General features: G+C 43.2%; 2 protein-coding genes across 2 annotated transcripts in view; both read left to right on the top strand.

Annotated features, from left to right (window-relative positions):
• Positions 1-26,709, top strand: part of LOC122811629 (probable E3 ubiquitin-protein ligase DTX3) — a 1,276,614-nt gene that overhangs the window by 299,498 nt on the left and 950,407 nt on the right. The gene's annotated exons all lie outside the window — the stretch shown is intronic.
• The window catches only part of PIP4K2C (phosphatidylinositol-5-phosphate 4-kinase type 2 gamma), a 722,271-nt gene that overhangs the window by 187,494 nt on the left and 508,068 nt on the right, over positions 1-26,709 (top strand). Inside the window, exon 3 of the mRNA XM_044083605.1 lies at positions 12,956-12,994. Coding sequence (XP_043939540.1) covers positions 12,956-12,994 — 39 coding nt within the window. The remainder of the gene's footprint in view (positions 1-12,955; positions 12,995-26,709) is intronic.

Below are 26,709 nucleotides of genomic sequence, written 5' to 3'. Positions count from 1 at the left end.
TCAGATTGAAAAACATTACAGAAAGCATCATTTTCTTATGTAAATGTTTTTTTGCTAAGTGTCTAGTTCCAACTTTTATGTTACATGTATATACTTTTCAGCAGGTTGGTATTTTACACAGTTGTTTCATGTCATTTCCATTTGCGTCTGTGCCACATCTTAAATTACTTTTAATTTTTTTGAAAACCCTCAAACGTAACCAACCCCCCCCCCCGAAAAAAAGAAACTCCTAAAACCAATGAACTTAACAGTAACATTCACAACTGTATACATTCTTCAGATATTGAAGTTTTTGCTTCCTAATAAGAACATAGGTTCTAAGTTGATAGCTACACAGAGAGGCTAAATTTAACCAAAAAGAAAGGTTAGTCATGCTAAGACGCATGGTACAGCCTGTGCTATTAGAAAGTGCTATTTACTTTTGTATATCTTGATAACTCTCCCAGTTGAGAAAACACTCAAATGCTTTCAGTAAACACTTTCCCCAAGCCATTTCTCTATTAAATTTTCCTTTAGTGACATGCAAACCAGACACAAAACTGCTAAGGGTACCTTGTTTATCAGAAAAAAAAGCCTTACAGTATTAAATATTATTTTTCATTTACATGCTTTGTAATAAACTTGTTACTGGATAACGCCTAGGGTTTTTACCCAGTCATTTTTTTCATTGCAGTGCCTACATTTCTCAAAACTGAAAAAAGAAAAAGAGAATGGTGAACAAGAAAAAACAAAAGCACATGTTTATATTCCTCTCCCCATTGCATTAAAATAAGCTGAGAACTTTATGTCAAGTCTAATTGGTTTTGTATTATCTTTAAAGCTGTCACAACTGGGGAAAAAAACTGATTGTTTTCAGGGAACATTATGTCCTAGTCAATTTCTGTGTTCTTTCTTCTTGTCCCTCAGCCAACCCCCTTCCACCAGACTTTCTCCAGTTTCTCTTTATCAGATTGTCTCCATGGAAACATGAAGACCAGCTGCAGAAATGCTACTTGGTATATATATGTATTAGCAAGTGCTAGAAGAAAAAGCCTTACAGTATTCAGTATTATTTTTCCTTTGTTTGTTCTCGGTCTTAAAACAAAGGTCCTTAATCAGTCATTTCCCCATGCAAGAATGAAAAAACACATTAATTTGAACTCTCTCATACCCCCTTAACCAAGCTCCCGTTTTCCTTTTGCCAATACATCGGCTATGTTTCTCAAAACTTCACAAGAAAAAGAGGAGGGGAGAAAAATAAAAACACTTGTTTACAATCCCCATTACACCCAAAAATAGCATGCAAAGAAAACCATGCAACACAGATATAGTACTATTAAGAAAAGAAAATGTGTTCTTTACTTAGTGTTCTCCCCTCGCTTCCCCTCCCCAAAGCATTTTCCCGAAAGTAATTACATGAATTAGGGAATTTACTTGAGTCCCCAACTCGGCAAACAAATTTTGAAATCCAATATTTCCAGATTTTCTTGTTCTGTCATATTTCAGAAATATAATTATTGCATTGTAATTCAACATTGTTACTGATTTTGTCACTGTTCTCCAACACCCAGATCCTGTCTCTGCTTCATTTCCAATGTACTCTTGATTCTTCTAGTCAACTGTCGTGCTCCCTTCTTTCTCCCCATTTCCAGTTTAAATACTGGAAAAGGTTTCACAAGTGCAGTCTCTCTGTGGTGTTTATTACCAGAGGAACAAGAAGCCGAATCTCCGGTTTCACAGCTCAGTTTTTGATGGACAAACTTTTGTATTTCGTCCTCAGTATGCACTTAATCAAAAAAATATTTTGTTCCTACAGGAAAGAATACCTTGAAGACAGCTGGATACAGCAGTTTGAATCTCACACCTGTGTCTCGACATCCTCTGAATAGAGGAATGAATTTACTTCTCTTTTGCCTGGTGTACAATGAGTAATCATTCTCCATAAACTGCTCTCTCCTACTTTTAGTATTTTGTCCTTCTGCCACAGTTTTGGCAAAATCAACTCTTTCTGCTGGTAGGATTGCATTCTTAATATTAAAGGTCTGGGTTGCTTTCTTATAGCTAGGTTTGGAGCATACACAGAAATGTGCCTGTTCAACTAATAAGTCCTGCTGTGGAATACCAGTCCATTTCCGTATTTGTGAAATTTAATCCAGTCTGTTCCTTCAGCTTCTCTGGTATTGCTGAAATTTGCAGGTTTTTCCTTTGTGCTCTTTCCTTTATTTCTGTTATTTTTTGAAACATCTCTTCCTGAGCAGTCTCATATTCAGTCAGCCTTTTCTTCATTTTGACCTCTGATTTTTGCAGCTATATCATCTCATCTGAATATCTGTTTAAAGCTTCTTCCGTTTGTTCCAGCCTTTTGTTTGTGTTGATTTACTGTTATTGTGTTTATTTTTAATCACGTCTGTATGCAGTTGTCTTATGAAATCCTGTAGGTTATTGGAAGTCATGTCTGAAGGTTGCATTACTTTTTGCTGAACAGCTGCAGAACTCTCCCTAGTCAGTGTTTGTTTCTCACTTTTTGTAGCTGAATTTTCTTTCCAGGTCTTTGTTTTTCTTTATTCTGGCATCCTGACAGTGTACTTTCTAGTTAGTTACTGAAATTCACCCATAAACACAAGTCTCCTGGCCTTCTCTGCTGAGTTTCTGTTTTCACACTTGGAGAGCTAGAAACAAACCTTTACTCAGTGTGCAGCCATCTTGGAACCATCCGGAAGACTGATTCATATGTGGATTATATGAATCACACATCTTTTTTTAAGGTTTACTTCTGCATTCAGTTACACTGATCACTTTCTTGAATGTGCATATTTCAGAAGACCCTTTCAGTAAAAGGTTTGTCAGCAATATAGAAAACCTACCTACTCCAATAGCCCTTTACAGTTATGATGGTTGTCATGCTGCTCACCAGAAGAAGGGTGTCATTAAAGGACAAATTGTGCTGTTAACTAGAATGGTTACCGAAGATGACACCCCTGTTGAGGCTCAGGACCTAGCTGATGTGTTTGAGTCCCGGGGTTACCCACAGTGTATGGTACAAAACACTTTGAGGTTACACGTAAAAGGTTAAGTGGCCAGTGTAAGCCTTTAGTTAGAATGGATGATGATGACAATTTGGGTTGTTTAACAGAGGTGATGGGAATAAGATTTTTCTCTTTCATTTGTTACTGCTTACACTGTAGATCATACCCATGTTTGAGATTTTGAGAAAGCATTGAAATCTTTTTGCCTGTTTTGGAGGGTTATGTGGAAACCTTAGGTAATGTACCTAACATAGTGTTCAGAAAGGGTTGATCCTTTAAACAAATCTTAGAGCCTGGTAATGATGTTCATTTAATTTACCCTAAGAAAAATGGAACCTTTAGATGTGTTTTTTATAATCAGTGTAAACGTGTACTGGTTGAAAATTAAATGAATGTCAATAGTTTCTTGGTTAGAACTAAGTTCCATTGTAATTGTAACACCATGGGTATCCTTCATTTAGCTTTGTCATCATTGCAAGTGTTTTTACATGGGTAAAACCCAGAGAAAACTTAGCGTATTTATGAGCATATTCTTGATATTAAAAACATCCTCGACACAGTTTTGGCTTTATGGGGGTTGATATGGTTAAAAAGAATTTGGCAGGGGAGTGATGGAATGACATAATTGATCTTAAAGAATTAAGGTGGCAGATCAGATTAAACACTTATAATTATCTTGGTCTGAAAGACAATGTCTCCATTGCTAGCGTTTTGGGACTTTGTTCTTATGTTGTACAATTTATAGTGCACATTTTAAGGATTGATTTTTTTTTTGTATTTTGGCTATATTTTTTATATTCTTGAAGAGTTGTATTGCTTGTCCAATTCTTACAATTAGTGGTACTTAAATTGCTATTGGCTGTTTTAAGTCATGTGATGTATCTGGAGGGATATTTAACTGTTTGAATTGTACGTTTAATTTCTAATAGTCTTTGATATGTACTGACTAAAGTGCTTAAATTTATTAATAAAACTTAGTGTTTTTTTACATGTTGTGATTAGTTCCAAGTTCTTTTAGTCCGCATTTGAGTGAAATTGTTGGTTAAAGATTTTATCTTCACAAGAGGACATAAGCTGATGAAGTGCTAGGGAGTGAGCGTGCAATTTTTGCCCGTTTTATTTCAGGTTGCTTGACAGAAGTAGCAGGATGTGCATGCACGGTAAAATAATGCATAATACTCTATTGATGTGTGTTAGATGTTCTTTGTGTTTCACTGTTGCAGTCATCACATTTGGTAGCCCTCGGCCGACCCGAATACCAGAGACTTAGTATTTCTGCGTTGGTTGCTGTTGCTTGAGGACTGACGTCAGATCATCAGTAGTATAAAGTAAGGCAGCTGACACCATTACATCAGTCCTTGCCGTGGAGCCCGAAGCAGAAGCAGTTCGCACGAGTGCCGGTTGGCTGCTACCTGAGTTTTCATCTACCAAATTGAAGTTGAAGTCTTCTAAAGCTAAGTACCCCATTGGAGATCCTTTTTTCGTGGACTAACCGATGTCAGAAAAAGTTAATAATTGTTTCATCTGTGGAAAGCAAATACCACACCGAGACTTCCACTCTTATTGTGTCACTTGCTTAGGCCAAGACCATGACCTCCCCCGTTGTCGCTTCTGTGCTTTGTTCAGTGCCAGAACTATCCGTCGTCGGGCCTTTATTGTAGCCAGATATTTTTGCTTACAGTCCACTAATTCCGATATGGCTTTGGGTAAGTCATGCGTCAGCAGGTCTTCCAAAAAAATGTAAAGATAAAGACAGACTGCATAGGTCCAAACCTACCGATGATGCTTCTATTAAGCTAGTTGTCAGTTCTCCGGTATTCAGTGAGGCACTTTCGCAGCCCTTGATGCCCACTTCTGTTGATTCGCAGGCCACTACCGAGAGCCTTTTGGAGTCCAGTATGCCGCAAAGCTCTTCGACTAAGGATTCTGCGGTTGTCTCTACCTTGGATGGGTCTGGAGCCGCTGAGTAGGCACCAGCCTACGAGGGAGTCCTTCCAATTACCAAATCTCGACACAAACCGACGTCTTCTTTCATGACTACCATTCTTTCAAAAAAAGATAGTTTCTTGGGACCAGGGTATGAACCACTCCCAAGAAACCGACGACCTACTCTCAGGTGCCTGCTACCTTGCCTCAATCTCAAATGCTTAAAATGGCAGAAGGACCTAATCATGCTGATCAGGGCAAACCAAGCTACCCCCTCCAAAAGGAAAAGAGATCTGTCCCCTGTAGTTTTGTCTGAACAAGGGTTAGATGAATCTGATTCATCTGAATATGAAAACATGCAGCCCCTCTCTACTTATAATAATTCTGATGCAGAGGATTCCATTCCATTCCCTCTGCCCCTCCCCCAGAGGATTTTTCCTTTGGGGAAACCTTACGTACTTTGAGGGAGCATTTCCAATGGGAGAGTCAGGACTACCCTCAGTCTAAAAAGAGATTCTGGGAATTCCTAGATCTTCCACAACACAGACCCCTTGGCCATCCCCCCAGTTCTGGATGTTGTGGAGGATGTTTTCCTCTAATCCAGCTCGACTCCTGACGCCCGTCCTACAGCTCCCAGAAAACCAGACAGATACTACAGAGTCCGTGAATAACGCAGATATTTTTTTAAAAATCCTACAGCTAACCCTGAGGTCATTTCTCAAGGGCCAAAAGGGATTAAAGCAACCTCTAAGAATCCCACCCACTCAGACAGGGATTCCCGAGCATTGGACAGATGGGGTAAAGTATACACCTCAGTTACTCTTGCTATCGGGGCACTAAACTGTCAGTTCCATATGGTGAAATTTCAGCAACATACTTTGGAACTCCTTAAACAAAAAAGGTATTTCGTTCCTGCTTGGGCAGAATCGAAAGATTTACAACAGTTAATGCATTCTGCAAGTCAAGTAACTAAACACACCTTGGGCTGTGGTTTTGATGCCCTAGAAGCTTCTTGCAGGGCAGCAGTCACTGGATCTGTCATTAGAAGGCTTGCATGGCTTAAGGAACAGCCCTTACCAGACCATGTCAAATCTAAATTGTTGGATTGCCCCCTTGCACAAAGATAACTTACTTGGCACTAAGGCCGAAGAGGTCTTTAAAAAAGATGGAAGAATCTGCAAAATCTATGCAGTTAAGGATTTCTTGTAGGTCCAGACCCCTAGGTTCAGCAAGCATTGTCCCTCCAAACACTGGTCCTTTCCTGCTCCTAGTAAACCAGCCCCAGCCTAGGCCCTGTGGAAACAGACCCCCCCCCCCCCAACAGCAGCCACAGGGAATGCAGAGATCTAAGCAGTGGACTACCTCCAGTTCAGAACCAGGGAGTTCTAAGACACCCCCTTATGGTAAGAAGTCAGAATGACTCGCCTCCTCCACCCCATCCCTCTGCCCACCTTCACTTACCCATAGGAGGAAAACTCTCCTTAAGCACCTGGGCCACCATTACCAAGGACCATTGGGTTCTGAACATTGTGTCTTGGGGATACAAATTTTACTTCTACACCCTTCCGACCCCAAAAGGGTTCCCGGATCTACCACCAAGTCAGTGGGCAGAGGATCAAAAGCAAATCCTTTCCCTACTCTCTGAGGGTAGTAGAGCACGTTCCTGCAGAACAGATAGGCCAATGTTTCTACTCCAGACTATTTCCGGTACCCAGAAAAGAGGGCACCTGGTGCCCCATCCTCGATCTATCCATTCTAAATACCTTCCTGGTGATCCCAAAATTCAGAATGCTCACCCTCCAGCAGCCGCTACACATGCTCTCCAAGGACCCTTGGCTAGCCACCCTAGATCTAAAAGAGGCCTACCTCCACATTCCTATAAGGGAATCATGCAGGAAATATCTCCGCTTCAGGGCAGGATCTCAACACTTTCAGTTCTCTGTGCTTCCCTTTGGCTTATCTACTGCTCCCAGAGTTTTCACAAAATGTCTGGCTTTGGCCATTGCCTTTTGCAGACAAAGAAATATTCTGATTTACCCATACTCAAGACGACTGCCTTATTCAGGCAGACAGCCAGGAAAAGCTGCTCAAGCACTTGGCCTTTGTAAAGACCCTCCTTAACCACTCTAGGGTACGCAATCAGCTTAAAGAAATCCAAGCAGGTGCCTACCCAAAGGATAATCTTCCTGGGCGCAAGTCGGACACAGCATCCCAGATGGCATACCTTACACCAGAGAAAATTTTTCCTGACAACCTACTTCTCTCAACTAGCCACGAGGCCCCAGCTAACTGCAAGGAAGATCCTGGAAGCCCTGGGGTTCATGGCATCTTGCATACTACTCATTCATTATGCCAGACTGCATATGAGCAAATTTTAATGGTACCTAAAGAGCCTTTGGTGTCAATATTCCCAAGACCTGGAAACTCTTCTACCTATAATTCCTTGCCTCAGAAAATATTTTCTTTGATGGGCAACAACATGCTCCCTCAACAAGGGACTGCCCCCCCCTCACCCAGACACTCACCACAGATGCATCAGACTATGCTTGGGGTGCACACCTGGATGGCAGGTGCATACAAGGCCAATGAAGCCCACAGCAAATCCCTCTGCATATCAGTCAAAAAGAGATGATGGCTGTGCAGCATGCCCTGATTGATTTCAAGCCCCTTCTCTCTCCAGGGGTTCTCCTGATCAGAACAGACAACACCACTGTAATGTGGTAAATCAGCAAGCAGGAAGGGACTCTTTCCTACTCTCTATGCTGGCTGGCTGTGACCCTGTGGCACACAGTCTCTGCCATGCAAATGCATCTTGTTAGCAGAATTCCTACCAGGCTCTCTCAAAACTCTGGCAGACCAATTAAGCAGAAATCTTCTGGACCCACACGAGTGGCAACTCAACAGAAGTACCTTCACCCTAATAACTCAGAATTGGGGAACCCTGAAGGTTGATCTATTTGCCTCCCACACCAACTGTCAGCTCAGCAAATTCTGCACCAGTGAGCATCACTGCCTGGCTTGGAAAGTGGATGCCTTGTCCTTCCCCTGGGTCAGTCTGTCGCTCTATGCCTTTCCTCCCCACACCTCTCATCCCCAGGGTACTGCTCAAAATAAGGGAGGAAACACCAAGGACCATTCTTATAGCTCCAGACTTGCCCCGCCAACACTGGTACTCCTTGCTGCGCAGCCTGTCACCCCTGCCTCCCTGGCATCTTCTTCAGATTCCAAATCTGACCCAGAGGGAAGGGAAATTCATGCATCCCCAATTGCAGACTCAATTTGGCAGCTTGGCTTATTCCCTTAACCCTGAACCAATCTGCCAACCTCATTAAACAGGTTCTGGGTGTTATCTGTGAGGCCAGATGCCCTATCACCAGAAAGTCTTATGCTAGTAAATGGAAAAAGTTCTGCACCTGGATCCAGGCTAAGGGAGCCCATGCTGCACATCCCTCTCTCATCCTGGATTACTTAGCTGACCTACTACACAGTGGTCTCTTTCTCCTCTATAAAAATTCATGCCTCTGCTATTTCTGCACATTTTCACACCGAGCAGCCCCGTTTCTCACACCTTTTGATCAAAGAGTTACTAAGAGGGGCTAGCAACTTGAGACCACCCAGGGCACCAACAGCAGCTTGGGACCTTAACTTTGTATTGGAAAAGTTCACCCTGCCCTCTTTCGAACCAGCTTCTTCTGCAGAACTAAAATTTATCTTCTAGAAGACAGCATTCCTTCTGGCTATCACTTCAGCCAGAAGAGTGTCTGAGCTGCAAGCACTCATGGCTGTGGGAACCCTTCATCATCTTCCATGCTGACAGGATATCCCTCAGAACTAACCCATCCTTCATGCCCAAGGTGGTGTCCAGTGTGGCTCTCAACCAATTCATTCATTTGCCCACATTTTTTCCTAATCCCCAGAACAAGGAGGAAAGAATTCTTCACTCTCTAGATGTGCAGACAGCTCAGATTCTGTCTAGACAGGACTAAATCCTTCAGAAAGTGTGATCAATTGCTGGTTAGCTTTGCTACAGGGGCAAAAGGCAAAGACATCTCCAGACAATTTCGAAATGCATAGCACACTGCATCCATTCTGCTACAAACAGCATGGGAAGCCTCCCCCCAAGGGGGTCAGGACACACTCCACCAGAGCAGCCTCCACCTCTGCAGCTTTCTTCAGAGGAGTCCCCACCAGGGGCATCCTGGAGACGGCCACCTTGGATATATGTTCACACTTTTACCAAGCATTACTACCGTCCTCTCTTTTCCAATTCCAGGGCAGGGTTTGCCTTTGCAGTCTTGCAGGGCATCCTAGCCAGCCCCTAGTTTCCTTGACTGCCTCCACCCATTTCCTCAGCTTTGGGAATCAACCCAAATGTGATGACTGCAACAGTGAAACACGAAGAACATAGTACAGTTGTGTACACTTAGCATAAATGTAGATGTTCGAGTGTATTCACTGTTGCAGTCCAGGTTACCCACCCGCCGTCCCCCTTTCTTCTCTTTCTCCGTGTATTACCATTCTTTCTTATTGTTCTTTCTTTACAAGGGACATATTGGTATTTATTTTCCACTGGTGGGGTTCTTCCACCAGAGCCTGGCCTCCTACTTGGGGGCTCCTGACAGGTTAGGGTAAGAAAAACTGATGTAATGGCGTTGGCTGCCTTACTTTATATTACTAACGACCTGACGTCAGTCCTCAAGCGACAGCAACCGATGCAGAAATATCAAGTCTCGGGTATTCAGGCCGGCCAAGGGCTACCCTGGCATGGATAACCCAAATGTGATGACTGCAACAGTGACTACACTCTAACATCTACATTTATGTTAAGTGTACACAGCTGTACTTTTTGTGTACTATGTTTTGTAGATGTCAGGGCTTCAGGCTAATACCGTGTAGTATATTTAACATGATGATCACCTGTTAAGCAAAATACTGACTGGTGTAGTATATTTTTATTGTTAATGCAGGGCCTGTTCTGAAAAGAGGCTTTGCCTGGATGGAATTTTCCTTGTATAGAAAGGTAAATATATATACATTCTATCAATTTGTCTAATATTCACTTTATCATGTGCAGAAAGAGCTTACAAAAGTAGTCAAACTTGCATGCTGACTGCAGGAGATGTTGAAATAAGTGTGATCAAATTTGTTTGGGTAAGGCAAGTGTGAATTTGGAATGCAAGTGAGAAAACCTTTGGATATGCAGAATGCTTTGGCATTATGGGTTGGGAGTGTGTGAGTGCCTGCAGGTTAGAGTTAGATGGCTAGTTAAGGGGGGTAGCTGTAGTGCTACAAATTTGTGCTGAAACGTATGTTGTGTATGTGAGTGTCTTGTAGTGGTAGTGTTACCAAAATGTTTTTTTCTAAAGTCAAGTGTAAGGTTGATGTTAAGGGCAGGATTTGGATTAACACACATTAGTGAAGTGGAGCAGGGGGTCAAATCCTAATCACACCTATGCACCTAACCACATCTCTATACCTTACTTTAGAAGAACCTTTTTATAACACTTTTTTGTATGAAAAGAACTTCAGGTCTCTCCAGGAAGAAAGACCACTGGCCTAGTTGGGACTAACCCCGCCAATGAAGTATTTAAAAAAAAAAAAAAAAAAAAAATCAAATAAATTGCCGGGAGTTACTGATTGACTTTTCTGACCAATCACAGAATGAAACCAGTTTCATTTTTTTGATCAGTTATTCCTATGTTTTTCGATTACTTTGTAGTCGGACATTAGTAGAGTTGACTGTTTGCCATTTGATGTGTGTGTGTGTGTGTGTGTATATATATATATATATATATATATATATATATATATATATATATATATATACACACAGTGGATATAAAAAGTATACACACCCCTGTTAAAATGTCAGGTTTTTGTGACTTAAAAAATGAGACCGCAGTAAACCATTTCAAAACTTTTCCCACCTTTAATGTGACCTATAACCTGTACAGTTTAATTGAAAAACAAACAAATGTGTTAGGAAAAAAATATATATAAAAAAGTACAGTAAACTTGGTTACACAAGTGTGCACACCCTTAAACTAATACTTTTTTAAAGCACATTTTGATTTAATTACAGCAAACCAAGGGGGTGATGAATTTTGGTCCCATCCCTCCATGTACACTTAACATGATAGGCTGGGACCTTGTAATTCTGAAACACCTTAGACTGTTTAGCACTACAGCTCCTTGCCAAAAAGCTTGGAAAACTGTCTCCTTTTATTTTCCATGGAAAGGGAAATCCCTGTATGTCTTGCCTCCCTTTCCACTAATCCCATTGGTTCTGAAGATTCAGAAGGACAATTCAGATATGATGCTGGTGACTGCATTCAGGACAAGATAGCATTAGTTCTCCCTTCTTTTTGCCTATCCAAGGGCAGTCGCCAAAATTTACCCAGTTGTCCAGCATACCTCTGTTAAGGTGCTTTTGCCATTCTTTTCTGTCTGCCTGTTAATCCCCCGTTTTCTTCACATTATGAAGTCTCAATTTTGTAAAGGCTTCCTTTTGAGTAAGGCCTCTTAGGAAATCTGTACTTCTTCCTTGGGACCTGAATTATGTTTTTGAAAAACGTATTCTCCCCATTCTATGCTAGCTTCTTCTACATGTTTAAAATGTTTGACACTTAAAGTACTGTTTGTGGCTGTAACATCCGATAAAAGATTTCTGGATTTTCTTAATTTTATCAATCTTTCATAAAGATTGAGTTAGCTTCAGAACTTACCCTTACATTATGTCAAAGGTTGCAACTGAGCTTTTATGTCAAAGGTTGTAACCGAGCTTTCTGTGACTCGGTCTTCCTGCATTCTTTATTCCGCAAAATAAAGGAGAAAATTCTTCATTTGTTGGATGAACAAGATGACAAAAAATTTGAAAATCGGATCCAACTTGTCTTTAGCGAAGGAATAAATATTTAGAAAAGATTTAAAAAATTGAGAGATGACAGTCATATTTTCTGAAGGAAAAAATAAAGATTTCATGTCTCAAAAACAGACCATTTCAAGGTGGCTATCACATTTCATCTCTCTCTGTTTCCCTTTCCGAGGTAAAGCACTCCATGGATACATGAAAAGCTATTCTACCAGAGCTCCACCTCCTGGATTTTACTTCAGGGGCCTTGACTGTCAATCCATTCTAGAAGCTGATACATGGAATTCGGTTCACATTTTCACATAACATTACAAAAGAAAATAGATGTCTTTTCCATAGCTAGAGCAGGCTTTGACAGAACCCCATTCCCCAAGGTTTGTTGGGTTCCAGCTATGTTCCTTCAACCTCCAGTCTTTCTTACTAAGAGCTGGAGGAATTGTCCCTTAAGTCAGGAGTACTGTAATAGTGATCTACCGAAGAGCATAGTACAGTTGTGTATGATGTTATCATAAAATTGATGTCCTAAAATATCACTCTTCCAGTACATGTCCCCACTCTTCCTCTTGTTTCCTCCTTTATTCTTTGGCCAAGGTGGATTTTTTCTTGGTCTTTCTCGTGCTCTTTCTTCCTATCCATGACTATGGCTATCCTGTATTGGTATTTGCCTGAGTTGTCTTCTCAGGACCAAGAAAGCTCTGAGGATTTTGAAGCCTGTTCATTCTCTTAAATACCGATGTGTAGTCTCAACTGCTTAACTCCTGTAGTTCAGACATATAGCACAAGTGAAGGGTGCGTCAGCTTTTATTCACAGGCTGGAAGTATAGTGTTCTTGGCAGGATAAGTCAAAAATACTGCAACAGTGATTTATTCAAACATTTATTATTATTATTATTATTATTATAAGATCTTGCACCACTGTACTTTACTGGATTTCATTTCAGATGACAAGTTTTTAAGAAGGATGGTGTCTGCAAACTTTTCGCAAACTGAAAAGGAAAAATTGTTACTGCTTTTCCAACTAGTGTTGGAAGATTATTTGAACCAGTGCCTCTGTCATTTCTGTTAAATTAACTTAAAATAAAATGCATCTGTTTTTTTTTTCCTTAATTTGTTATATACTTCAAAGTAAAAATATGTTTTTGTGTTTTAACAGGGGTCTTTAGTGTCGCGTGAAGCCAGTGAAAAGGAGAAGGTAAGGCTGAAATGAAGTTGCTGCTTTGTGCCACTACTTTCATTTTCTCTATTATAGTGAAACTTTTGATGGTACAAAAGTACTTAACCATTTTTTCTTCTGGTGAATCTACTTTAAAGACCGAATGCTAAAACTCTCTAAGACATGTGAGGACGGTCCATAGAAGTATGTAAGGAAACCATCTTGAATGTGTCAGAGTTCAAAAAGCTTTATATCCAGCATGTAGAAATTCCCAAGATAACTCTAGCAAAGCTGTTCAAAATGGAATATTCTGGCAACAGCTGATATTTTGAAAATTAGAAATAGAAACTTAGATTTGAGGTTTAAAAATGTGTAATTTTGCAACAGGCAAGTACTCCCACCTCTTCCTTGTTTGTTCTAACTTTGGGGTTACAGAGTGCCAGAAAAACAAAGGAAGTGGCACTTGTGGCATTACTGAAAAACAGCTGCACAAATGACACAGCTACTGTCACCCCCCCCCCCCCCCCCCCCATTGGATGTAGACTGTACAGCATTTTCAGCCCATATTGTTTTGCTGTGTTCATGTTTATTCAAGTTTCTTTAATACAAGCTGCGTAGCTTTTGTAATTTAACATTTATACAACAGTATAAATGTTTTAAATGTATTTCATTCTTAAATTTAGTATTGTTTTTTTCTGTTTCCTTTAACTTCATACTGTAAACATTACACTATCTGTGCACTATAGTTTTTTTATGTAGCTATCAACCTTTTCTTGTAGGAAGTTATAGCTGTTTACAGGGTAGAAAGCTAAGATAGTTCATTGCACGTATAAAATGTTCATTGTGTTGAACACTGCTCTAGTAGCCTTAGTTATATGTTTTTTTTCCTGTCAAGGATATAACAGGCCAGCTTCCAAAGCTTCAGGTCACATTCCACATGTTCCAAACTGTCAGGCAGCTTGAGCTGAGCTGCAAGCCCCCGGATTCTGCAAGCCCTGCACGGCGTGCAGGACTAGTGCAGGAGCTCCAGCAGGCAATATGTCTGCCATGTGATCCAGGAATAACCTGCAGGGACGTGCACGAGCGCTCATGCACTAGTCCTGCACAGACTCTGCCCTGTATGCAAATTACCCCATTTGCAGGAGACATCCATGCAAATGAGGTGAATTTGTGATCCAGGAAGCTGGAAACCGGCCGTGCAGGACTAGTGTAATCTGCAGAAATGTACTCCGCCAGTAACGGCTGTACTGTATGGCGGTCTGGGACTGTAGGACTGACAGAATGCAACGGCCTGCCACAGCTGGCCCGCATCACCATCAAATGGCCTACAGGCCTCTGTCTCACACGTACTGCTAATGCATGTTATGTCATGGACATCCACATAACATAACACACTCCACATAAGCCATATGCAAGGCCATGTGGACAAACCACAGAAACATGTCCACCATGTCCCACTGCATGAACTGTGGACCAACACCGAAACACAGCTGTAATGAGGTGATAACCTTAGGGAAAGTATCAGAGATTGTATATATAATGTATGGCAGAGTATAGAATAATAGAGGGGGCGGGAGCATGGGCAGCATGGAATGTGCAAGGTCTGACACACAGCTGTGTGCACACACTATCCCTGGCTGCAAACACATAAATGGATGGCTACAAACCTGCCCATAAACAACAATAGGGGTAATGTCTTGACTCGTAGCCCCTGCCTCTGGGTAATCTGTGTGAATCTGTACAGCTGTGAGATATTGCCACAGCAAGCTAAAGCCATATTGTCATGTCGATGGATGTACAAGCATGGGATCCTCTGCCAGCACTGTGCCAAGGTGCTGAACCGGATACACAGACCCAGCAGCAAGTGTCTGCAGCTCCCCCTCCAGAATGGCACAACTTGCCATGAATATGTAGACGTCTGCCCACAATACCGGACACAGCTGCATTCACCCTTGTTCCCCAGGACATCACTGTGAGCAAGAATGTGCCTCTGACAGTACTTGAAAACATATAGAACATCACAGTGTATAATAGTACACGTCTGAATATCTCTGCTAACACCAGTACCATGTAGCAGAAGCAGCACAGACACAATCGCCAGCAGTACACACTATCCCTTGCACAGTTTGCCCCCATATTGTCAAATGATCTACCTATACCCTACAGAAATAGTTTGCTACCTGTAGGTGTAAAACGCAAATGACTGCACTGGAGTACAAATGACCTGGAATGGATCCACACATTCAATACAGAAGGGCATACTGGGCATGCTCACACACTTAAACAAATGAAGCCCATGTCTGCAAACAACAGTGGACCATACATATCTGACTGTTGCAGATGTTAGTGCATACACTCCTCAGTATGCACCAGTCATGCTTTGCACACACAGTGGATAGGAATACAGACATATATCCAAGGACAACACACTATAATAAGCCAAAAGTAGACATACATAGATGTGTGGAAGAGAGTGACTGTGACAGAGAGCCATCCATCATGAGGCCTGTCCCACCCAGCACACAGCCAAATGGCTACAACCACATGATGTATAAATATCACTCACTGTAGAAATTAGCCAGTGGTATCCGTCGGCATTACAGACTGTGTGGTGCAAGTGCTAGCTGTGTAACATGACTGTACAAGGCAGTAGTCATCTAGCAGCTGTATACACATACTTGCAGAATGTAACCCTGCGTGTGCCTGCATGTGCTGTGTCAACCTCTAGATGAATGGGTTATGGCCCATGCAGACACACACTGACCTCCCTATAGCCCTACTATGACTAGCCTGCTGTTGTCATCCACTTTGAGATGCACCATTTGGTAATGGAGTAGCCCAGTAATCTCTGTGGTGCGTCCTTATACTGCTTAATGCTGTAGTGTGATACCCTAGTTAGGTAGGTGTTCAAATCCCACACATGGCAATTTGGGAGTGTGTGCAGGTTTTTGTGTGGGGAGCAATGCTTTTTACGCTAGTCTCACTCACTACAGTTCAGATCTCCTACTTTTGGCAAGGCTGCTGATGTCATTCACTGTGAAATACTTTGGGAAAGGTGTAGCCCAGTAATCTCTGTGGCGTGTCCTAGAACTGCGTAATGCTGTAGTGTGATGTAGTACTCTGGTAGGGATTCTATTCCCACACATGGCAAGTGTGGATGTTTGTGTGTGTTTCTCCTGTAGAGTTTCTCACCGAAGATAGGGACTACGATAAAGGAGAGGGGTCTCCCAGATCACCACCGGATGATACGTACTCAAGATCATGAAATTAAAAGGTTGTTGCTCCTCCAAAAACTCCTCTTTGGAGGAATTTGTATTCTTGGAGGCGTTTGGGATGGGACTTTCTACATTTTGGGTTGTCCCCCTAGTGGATCTGCTCATAGACCTTGAAGCCTATTGAGCCTGGAAGGTGCCGGACACCATAGAACCAGTTCCTAAATGACCGGATGAAATCCTTTCACCTCTTGAGGACCACACTTTCTGGAGTAAGTGCATTCCAGTTGACACACTGGTGGTGGCAGCTGCTGTCAAGAAAGAGCTCGCCCAGAGCTGTAATGTCCATCTGCTGAACAGGGACTCTAGAGCGATGTACAGGTTCGGAAAGCACCCTTGCATCTCTGTGACCTTTTCTCTGAGAGCTCTCAATTAATTGACCCATTTTGTTCGCCTTCAGAGAGAGGTGGTCAAAGAACTCTGATTCTTTGGTGGAGTGCATGCCTGAGGAGGCATTTAACAAAATTTCTCCAAAGCTGTCCACTCTTGCGTCCATAGTGAATTCTTCCATATGATTTGTTTCCCATTCTGTGGAGGGTTTTTCTAGGGCAGGTGGCACCATGATATGTCACCATAGCTGGATGAGGCTGTGTGATCTTGCAGAGCCCTTTAAGGCTTATTTTGTTAACGCCTCCTTTGATGGTTTCTCTCTGTTTGGACCATCTGTTAAGCAAGAGGGTAAGACCTTGTCTGCTGTGGGGATCAAGTTTTCTACCTCTCAATGAACATATTCCAGGAATCTGAGAGAGGCTAAGAAAAACTGGTTTTGTAAATCTCAAGGTTCTTTCTCTGATCAAAGTGGAGAGTACTCCTCCAGAGGCAGTGGAGGAGGCTTTAATGGAAGACACCGCCCTAGAGGCAGAGGGGGGCCGCAGAACCACAACTTAAGGGAACCTTTTCCTGGCAAACCCTTTCAGTACTGCCTGACTGTCCTACTCTAGAGGCAGTCAGGGGCCATTTTGCTCTGCACTCAAATGCCTGGGCCAAATTATGACAAACGTTTGGGTGTGAAACATTATATCCAGAGACTACTACATTCCTGTTTCTTTCCCCTCCAGAAACTCGAAAGAGACTCCCCAAGGTTCCACCCAGTTAGAGGGAGTTGGCAGCTGTTGAGATTGACGTGCTACTGCAGAAGAGTCATCCAAGAGGTCCCCACTGAGCAGGGAGAGTGCGGAACCTACTCTCATTTCTTTTTTGGTGCTAAAGAAGATGGGAGACCTACAGTCCATGTTAGACCTAAGCACCATCAACTTGTACATAAAGAAAACCAGGTTCTGGATGGTGACGACACAGTCCATCGTCCCGTTACTGAGGAAGGACGATTGCATGTCCTCGGTGGACTTCAAGGATGCGTACTGTCACATAAAAATAAACAGATGCTCCAGAAGTCATCTGTGCGTCCACTTGGGAGCCAGTCACTTCCAGTTCAGGGCCCTGCCCTTTGGTCTCACCACAGCCCCCCGGGTGTTTAACAAATATATGGCAGTGGTGGCAGCTCATCCCTGATTGCAAGGGTTCCAGGTATTCCTGTATTTAATAGATTGGCTCCTGACTGCCCCCACTCGGTGTCAACTTTGTCAAACCAGAGATCATCTTTATCAACTATATCAATTGCTGGGTATTACCATAAACTCAGACAAGTCACAACGTGTGCCGGTTCAGTCCTTGGAGTTAATTGGGGATCCAACTGAATGCCACTACTCAGATAGTGGCCTTACCTCAACATCGCAGCGACAGATTGAAAGGTCAGGTACAGGTCATCTTATCTTTTCCATTTCCTCGGGCTAGGTTGGTTCTACGAGCTCTGGGTTCCATGGCAGCTACCATTCTTCTGGTTCCCCTAGCCAAGTAGTATATGCATATTCTCCATTGAACACTGACTGTTCAATGGTCTGTTCTTCATCCCCAAATATTTGCAGGTCCCATCTACACTGGTGAACTCGCACAGATCTGGCTGTAGTCGGGCCTTTCACTCTTCCTTCCCTTTACGCCATTGTGACCACTGACGCTTCCCAACTAGGGTAGGGGTTGGGAGCATTTTCAGTGGAAGATGGTCCAAGGCACATGGAATCCAACAGAGAGCTGTCTGCATATCAACAGCGTAGAGATGAGACCTGTTTTTTTATCGTTGCAAAGTTCTTCTCTAGGGACAATTGTTATCCATACAGACATGTCAGTAGTCTGGCACATCAACAAGCAAGGAGGAACCCGTTCATACCATCTCTGCAGAGAGGTCATGAGGGTTTGGGAATGGGCGATCTCTTTAAACTGCTTTCTGCTTGCAACACACGTACCAGGGAAATCCAGTGTGCAAGCAGACATGCTCAGCAAATCTGTACTGATGACCCACAAGTGGTCCCTCAATCAATCCATAGCGGACAGGATATACTTTCATTGGGGTCTTCCCTGCTGTGATCCTTTTGCATCCCCTTACAACAAGAAGTGCAGCAGTTACTTTGCTCTGATTCCCCCTTCGGGGAATTCCCCGAGGGACGCTGTTATCCACGATTGGCCTATTCTCCTTTATGCCTACCCTCCTCTTCCTTTGATCCCAAAATATCTTCAGAAAACTAAACAGTTGAATAGCACATGAATCCTCATTACCCCCTTTTGGCCTCATCGGGTGTGGTTCCCTTTCCTATAATCTCATCTCTGACATGCTCCATGGATGCTGGAACCCAAACCAGACCTACTTTCTCACCCGACCCTGGGACTGCACCCAGATCTCCACACTCTAACTGACCGCATGGTTTCTCCGATGTTCTTTGTGTTTCACTGTTGCAGTCATTACATTTGGGGTAATCTGCTGGCAGGTTGCCCTCAGTCTGCCTGAATAGCAAAGTCCTGCGTCGGTTGCTGTCTCTTCTTCCATGACGTCAGTTCGTCAAGGGTATAAAACATGCAGCCAACGCCATTTTAATCCGTCTTTCTTGCTGTGCGGTGCCTGAAGCAGAAGCAGTTCGCAAGTGCCGGTCGGCCGACTCCTGAAATTTTCGATGTTCTTCGTGTTTCACTGTTGCAGTCATTACATTTGGGTTATCCTGCTGGCAGGTTGCCCTCAGTCAGCCTGAATTCCAAAGTCTTGGGTCCTGCGTCGGTTGCTGTCGCCTCTTCCCTGATGTCAGGTCGTCAGGGGTATAAAAGATGCAGCCAATGCCATTTTATCCAGTCTTTCTTGCCGCACGGTGCCCGAAGCAGAAGCTGCTCGCAAGTGCCGGTCAGCCGACTCCTGAGATTTTCGTGTTAGAGTTTCAGATCCGAAGTCTTCACTAAAAGCTAAGTACCCCATTGGGGAAACTTTTTTCTTGCTCCAGACCGATGTCAGAAAAAGTTAATAATTGTATATCTTGTGGGAAGCGAATACCTCATAAGGACTTTCATTCTTACTGTATTCCTTACCTAGGCCCTGACCATGATGTTGCTAGTTGTCGGTTTTGTGCTAGATTTAACCAATGCACTACTGAGCATCGGTACGATTTTGCATTAAGCTATTTTGGGTGAAGATTTAATTATACAATGTCGTCAGATAGCCATCCGACTACCGGAGTTCACAAAAAATGCAAGGAGAAAGAAAAGGACAGGTAACCGAGGTCCAAAACCGACGAAGCTTCTCCTAAGCAAGTCGCCGGTTCTCAGTGAGGCGCTTTCACAGCCCCTGACGCCCGCTACTTTAGAGTTGCAAGCCGCTACCGACTTCCACGTGGAGTTGGCCAGGCTGCTGGAAACTCAAGGTATTAGAGCCTCTGAGACTATTCCCTCAGATGGGTCTGGAGCCGCTGAGCAGGCATCTGCTTCTGAGGGTGTATTCAGACCTAAACAATTATATATTAAACCTACCTGAAAGACTAAGATGCCTTTAAAGGCAAAGAAACAAGTTCACCAGTCACAAGGACAGGCCTCCATGCCCAAAAAACAGATGCTCAAAATGGCCGAAGACTTAATTACCTTGATCAGGGGTTCCCATCCCCCTCCTGATAAGAAGCCTAGGCAAGCGACAGACTATGATTCTTCAGATCAGGTTTCCATTTCTTCTGATTCCTCTTCTGATCAGGAATGTTCTCTTCCCCCCATGCGGATTCTGATGCTGAAGAATCAATTCCTTCAGCTTCTCCTCCTGAGGACTACTCTTTTGCGGAAACCTTGCATACCATGAGGGAGCACTTTCACTGGGAGAGCCAAGATTTTTCAGAATCTAAGAAAAGGCTCAGAGACTTCCTGTTACTACCTCAGCACAGACCTCTCTAGCTATTCCACCTGTGTTGGACATTGTAGATGATGTGTTCTCGGAGTCTAGTCTGACCCCTGACTCTTTACCTCCAGTTTCTGTTAAGCTGGACAGATGTACTACAGGGTCCCAGACTCTCATAAATCCATTTCAAAAACCCTTCTGCAGACCCAGAAACTATTTCTCAGGGTCCAAAGGGGGTCAAGGCTTCTACTGCAAAAAATCCTACCCCCTCTGACAGGGATTCCAGGGCTCTGGATAGATGGGGAAAAAAGGTTTACACATCTACTACTATGGCTATAAGGGCCTTAAATTGCCAGTTTCATATGCTCAAATATCAGCAATATATCATGACACTGCTTAAACAGAAAATGATGGCAAATTCTGAATGTGCAGAAAACAAAGAAATGCAGGATTTATTGCATGCAGCTGAACAAGTTGGAAAGCATACTTTGCAATGTGGGTTTGATTCTCTGGAGGCCTCCTGCAGGGCCGCTGTTACGGGTTCTGTCATTAGGAGGCATGCTTGGTTAAAGGAACAAAATCTGCCTGACCATGTTAAAGCAAAATTATTAGATGCTGCTTTACAACATAATACCCTGTTTGGTGTTAAAGCAGAAGAGGTGTTAAAGAAAATGGAGGGCAAAGCTAAATCTATGCAAAAGGTCAAGGATTTCTTACAGGTACAGCCACCTAGATTTAGCAGACACTGGCCTACAAAGAATTGGTCCTTTCCAGTCTCAGACAGACCTCAAAGGGGCATATTCAGATGCCCTAGAGGCAGATCACAGCCGCAAGGATCCTACAGGTCAAAGCAGTGGAGTGCTTCTACCTCCAAAGGTGGAGTGGACAAATCACAATCATACAGGACAGTCCCAATGACTTCCCCCTGCCTGCACCAAGCACTTACCTTCTGGCAGCACCCTCAGGGGGAAAACTAGCATTTTTTTTCTCAAAATTGGCACATTATAACCCAGGACAAATGGGTTCTAGACAGTGTCACAAGGCTACAAGTTTCATTTCCATACTCTGCCAAGGGCAAACGGTTGGCCAGACCTGCCAAAAAATCAATGGGCAAAGGCTCAAAAACAAGTCGCAGCTCTCATGGACATGAGGGCTATTCAACAAGTACCACAGCAAGAGCAGGGACAAGGATTTTACTCTACTGTTCTTGGTACCCAGAAAGGACAAAGCATGGAGACCAATACTGGACCTATCTATTCTAAACACTTTCTTGAATATACCAAAATTAAAGATATTGACCTTACAGCAGCTTCTGCCCATGCTGGGCAGCAAGGCTTGGCTCGTGACTTTAGACCCAAAAGAGGCATACCTGCATGTCCCAATCAGACAATTATGCAGAAGATACCTCAGATTCAAGGCTGGTTCAAAGCATTACCAATTGTCTGCACTGCCCTTTGGCTTATCTACTGCGCCCCGGGTCTTCACAAAGTGCCTGGCATCAGTAATTGCTTACTGCAGACAAAGAGGAATACAGATATATCCTTACTTGGACGACTGCCTCATACAAGCAGAGAACAAGGACATTCTACTACATCATCTGACTTTTGTGATAAGACTCTTAACAGGCCTAGGGTACCCAGTCAATAAAAAGAAATCAAAACTAGTACCCTCTCAAGAGATAATATTCCTGGGTGCAAGCCTAAATACAACTGCCCAGATGGCTTATCTCACTCCAGACAAACAAAGGCGACTGACTACCTATTTCATGGAAATGGCAACAAAGGCCCAGTTATCTGCAAGAAAATTTCTGCAGGCTTTTGTGCTTCATTGTATCTTGCATCTTACTAATTCCATATGCAAGACTGCATATGAGGAAAATTCACTGGTACCTAAACAGTGTCTGGACACAACACTGCCACAGCCTGGAAACTATGATTACTCTAATTCCCTGCCAGCCACAGGAATTCCTAACGACAGATGCATCAGATTATGCCTGGGGGGCACACATGGCAGGAAGAGGCATTCAGGGCACCTGGTCCACAAACCAAAAGCATCTACATATCAATCAAAAAGAGATGCTAGCTGTTCAAAATGCCCTGACAGCCTTCAAGGACCTACTTCTTCCAGGACAACTACTAATAGACAGACAACACCACGGTCATGTGGTGCATAAACAAGCAGGGGGGCACTCATTCTTACCCCCTGTGCAGACTAGCCATGGCTTTATGGGACACAGCATTGACTTCCCAAGTTCATCTGCAGGCACAATTCCTGCTAGGAAAGGAAAATACTCTGGCAGACGAACAAAGCAGAAACTCATGGATCCCCACGAGTGGCACCTGGATCCACAAGTCTTCAGCATAACAATGAAATGGGGACGTCTGGACATAGATCTATTTGCCTTTCCTCAAAACAATCAACTAAAAAGATTCTGCACAAGGACTTATCACAGACAAGCTTGGAAAGTGGATGCCTTATCTTTCAACTGGACAAACCTATCAGTATATGCCTTTCCTCCACTGCCTCTCCTCCCCAAGGTACTCCTAAAGGTCAGGCAGGAGAAACCAAAAATGATTCTGATTGCCCCAGACTGGCCATGCCGGTACTGGTATCCGATCTTAAGAAACTTGTCTCAATGCCCAGCCTGGACCTTACCTCAAATACCGGACCTTACCTCAAATACCTCATCTACTGTCCCAGCAAAACAGTCAGATTCTGCACAGCCAACTCAGGATCCTAAACTTGGCAGCATGGCAGGTAATGTAGCCATACAAACCATGCCTCTCAGTAAAGCTGTGATGGATGTCATTTTAGAAGCCAGAAGGCCTAGTACTAGAAAATCCTGTGCTGGGAAATGGAAGAGATTTTGCACTTGGAACCAAGCTGAAGGAACTGATACAGCTGTCCCAAATATTCCTTAGATTTTGCAATATTTAACTGAGATACTGGACAAAGGCCTATCTTTTTCATCAGTTAAAATCCATGCCTCTGCCATTTCAGCTGTTTACAATACAGAGCCACCACTCTTTTCCCATTCTTTATTAAGGCAGTACCTCAGAGGAGCCAAAAACTTAAGGCCTCCAAGGAGAACGCCAATACCTGTATTGGGACCTCAACTATGTCTTGGAAAAACTCATCTTACCTCCTTTTGAACCAGCTGCTACTGCGGACATAAAGTTCTTATCTTGGAAAACAGCTCTGCTCCTAGCAATAACTTCTGCAAGACAAGTTTCAGAGCTACAGGCTCTCATGGCTGTGGAACCCTTTATAATTTTCTATCCAGACAGGGTCTCCCTGAGAACAAACCCTACATTTATGCCTAAGGTGGTATCCAGTATTGCCCTTAACCAAACAATTAATTTGCCAACCTTTTATCCAAACCCACAGAACAAGGGGGAGAAAATTCTGCATTCTTTGGACGTACACAGACGACTTAGATTCTACTTGGACAAAACTAAAGTTTTCAGAAAGAGCAAATTACTAGTGGCATATGCCACAGCATCACAAGGAAAGGCCATCTCCAAGCAGACTATTTCAAAGTGGATAGGTCACTGCATTCGTTTCTGCTACTCAAGTATGGTAAACCAGTGCCTAAGGGCATTAGACCACATTCAACCAGAGCTGCAGCCACTTCTGCAGCCTTACTCATGGGAGTACCAACCAAAGACATTTTGGAGGCTACTACTTGGAGTTCAGTGCATACCTTTACAAAACATTACAATCTGCCTCTTTACTCTAAATCCAGGGCAGGCTTTGCCACTGCAGTTCTGCAGGGCCTCATAGCCACTCCTATTGCTGTTTAGCTCCAGCCCCCCAACCATAGCTTTGGGACTCAACCTAAATGTAATGACTGCAACAGTGAAACATGAAGAACATAGTACAATTGTGTACACTTACCATAAATGTAGATGTTCGAGTGTATTCACTGTTGCAGTCCAAGTTACCCTCCCGCCATCCCCCTAATTTTTGCTGGAACATATCTTCTCTAATCTATGCAACCTAGGTGGTGTATTTGCTTGTAGATGAAGATAAAGCTTATTTTGGTTCATGTATGTTTTACTTGCATAATTTTAGCCTACCTTTTTGGGGGCAGCTGACATCTTGGGGCAAGAAAAACTAAATAAAATGGCGTCGGCTGCATCTTTTATACCCCTGATGACCTGACGTCAAGGAAGAGGCGACAGCAATCGACGCAGGACCCAAGACTTTGGAATTCAGGCCGACTGAGGGCAGCCTGCCAGCAGGATAACCCAAATGTAATGACTGCAACAGTGAATACACTCTAACATCTACATTTATGGTAAGTGTACACAACTGTACTTTCTCTTCACTGCCCTTTGCCTTATCTACTGCGCCCAGGGTCTTCACAAAGTGCCTGGCACCAGTAATTGCATTTTGCAGACAAACATTCAAATTTATCCTTATCTGGACGATTGTCTAGTTCAGGCAGAAAACACGGACACTCTTCTACAGCATCTGGCATTTGTAAAAAGGCTTCTAACATGCATAGGGTACACCATAAATGAAAAAAATCACAACTGGTACCCTCTCAAATAATTACATTCCTGGGTGCAAGCTTGAATACAACTGCCCAGATGGCTTACCTCATGCCAGACAAACAAATTGAATTTGTGACGTACTTCAAACAAATGGCCACAAAAACCCAGCTATCTGCAAGACAAATTCTGCAGGCCTTGGAGTTCATGGCTTCCTGCCTTCTACTAATTCCATATGCAAGACTGCATATGAGGAAACTTCAATGGTATCTAAACAACTTATGGAGTCAACATTGTCACAGCCTGGCAACAATGATTCCCATCATTCCTTGCCTGCAACAGGAGTTCCTATGGTGGGCAGAGGCCTGTCACCAAAACAAGGACTGTCATTCATTCCACCCCCTGCCACTCAAACCCTGACTAGAGATGCGGCAGATTATGCTTGGGGGGGGGGGGCCCATCTGGCAGGGAGATGCATTCTGGACGAATGGAGCCCAAATCAAATGCACCTACATATCAACCAGAAAGAAATGCTAGCTGTACAGAATGCTGACAGCCTTCAAGGACTTTCTTCATCCAGGACAACTACTGATAAAGACTGACAACACCACAGTTACGTGGTACATAAACAAGCAGGGGGATACCCATTCCTACCCCCTTTGCAGACTAGCCATGGCTTTGTGGATCACTGCCTTGACTTGCCAAATACATCTACAAGCTCAATTCCTGCCAGGAAAGCAAAATACTCTGGCAGACAAACTAAGCAGAAATCTTATGGACCCACACGAATGGAAACTGGATCCACAAATCTTCAGCATGTTAACACAAAAATGGGGGAGCCCAGACCTAGATCTTTTTGCCTCTCCCCAAAACTATCAGTTGGACAGATTCTGCACGAGAATTAATCAAAAAAAGCTTGGAAAGTGCTCTCTTTCAGCTGGAAAAACCTATCAGTCTATGCCTTTCCCCTGTGCCTCTGCTCTCCAAGGTCTTTCTAAAAGTCAGACAGGAAAAACCGAAAATGATTCCAATTGCTCCAGTCTGGCCTCGCCAACACTGATACCCGCTCCTACACAATGTCACACCTTCCTCTGTGGTACCTGCCTCAGACACCTTATCTACTGTCTCAGCAGAACTATCAAATTCTGCACATTCTGCTCCAAACTCTGAATCTTACAGCATGGCTAATCAACTAATTTCACCAGTCACATCTCTCAGTAAACCTGCGATGGATGTCATTTTGGAGGTTAGAAGGCCTAGTACTAGAAAATCTTATGTTGATAGATGGAAAAGATTCTGTGCCTGGAACCAAGCACAAGGAATAGACACAGCAATGTCCAATATTCCTCAGATTCTGCAATATTTAACTGAGATGCTTCATAAGGGCCTATCTTTTTCTTCTATAAAATCCATGCCTCTGCCATTTCGGCTCATTACAACACAGAGCCTCCTCTCTTTTCTCATCCCCTGCTAAAGCAGTACCTCACAGGCGCCAAAAATTTGAGACGTCCCAGGAGAGCTAATTCCTGCATGGGACCTCAATTTTGTGCTGGAAAAACTCACTGTACCTCCTTTTGAACCAGCTGCTACTGCAGACATAACATTTCTCTCTTGGAAGACAGCTTTTCTTTTAGCATTAACTTCAGCTAGAAGGATTTCAGAACTGCAGGCTCTCATGGCAGTGGAGCCTTTCATTATCTTTTATCCGGACAAGGTGGCCCTCAGGACCAATCCATCCTTTATGCCCAAGGTGGTATCCAGTGTGGCTCTTAATCAGACCATTTATCTGCCAAC

Source organism: Protopterus annectens, chromosome 9.part0 (genome assembly GCF_019279795.1).
Source record: "Protopterus annectens isolate FY-2018-M chromosome 9.part0, PAN1.0, whole genome shotgun sequence".
NCBI classification, from domain to species: domain Eukaryota; kingdom Metazoa; phylum Chordata; order Ceratodontiformes; family Protopteridae; genus Protopterus; species Protopterus annectens.
The sequence above is the reverse complement of the archived record's forward strand: the minus strand, read 5'-3'. Positions and strand labels throughout refer to the sequence as shown.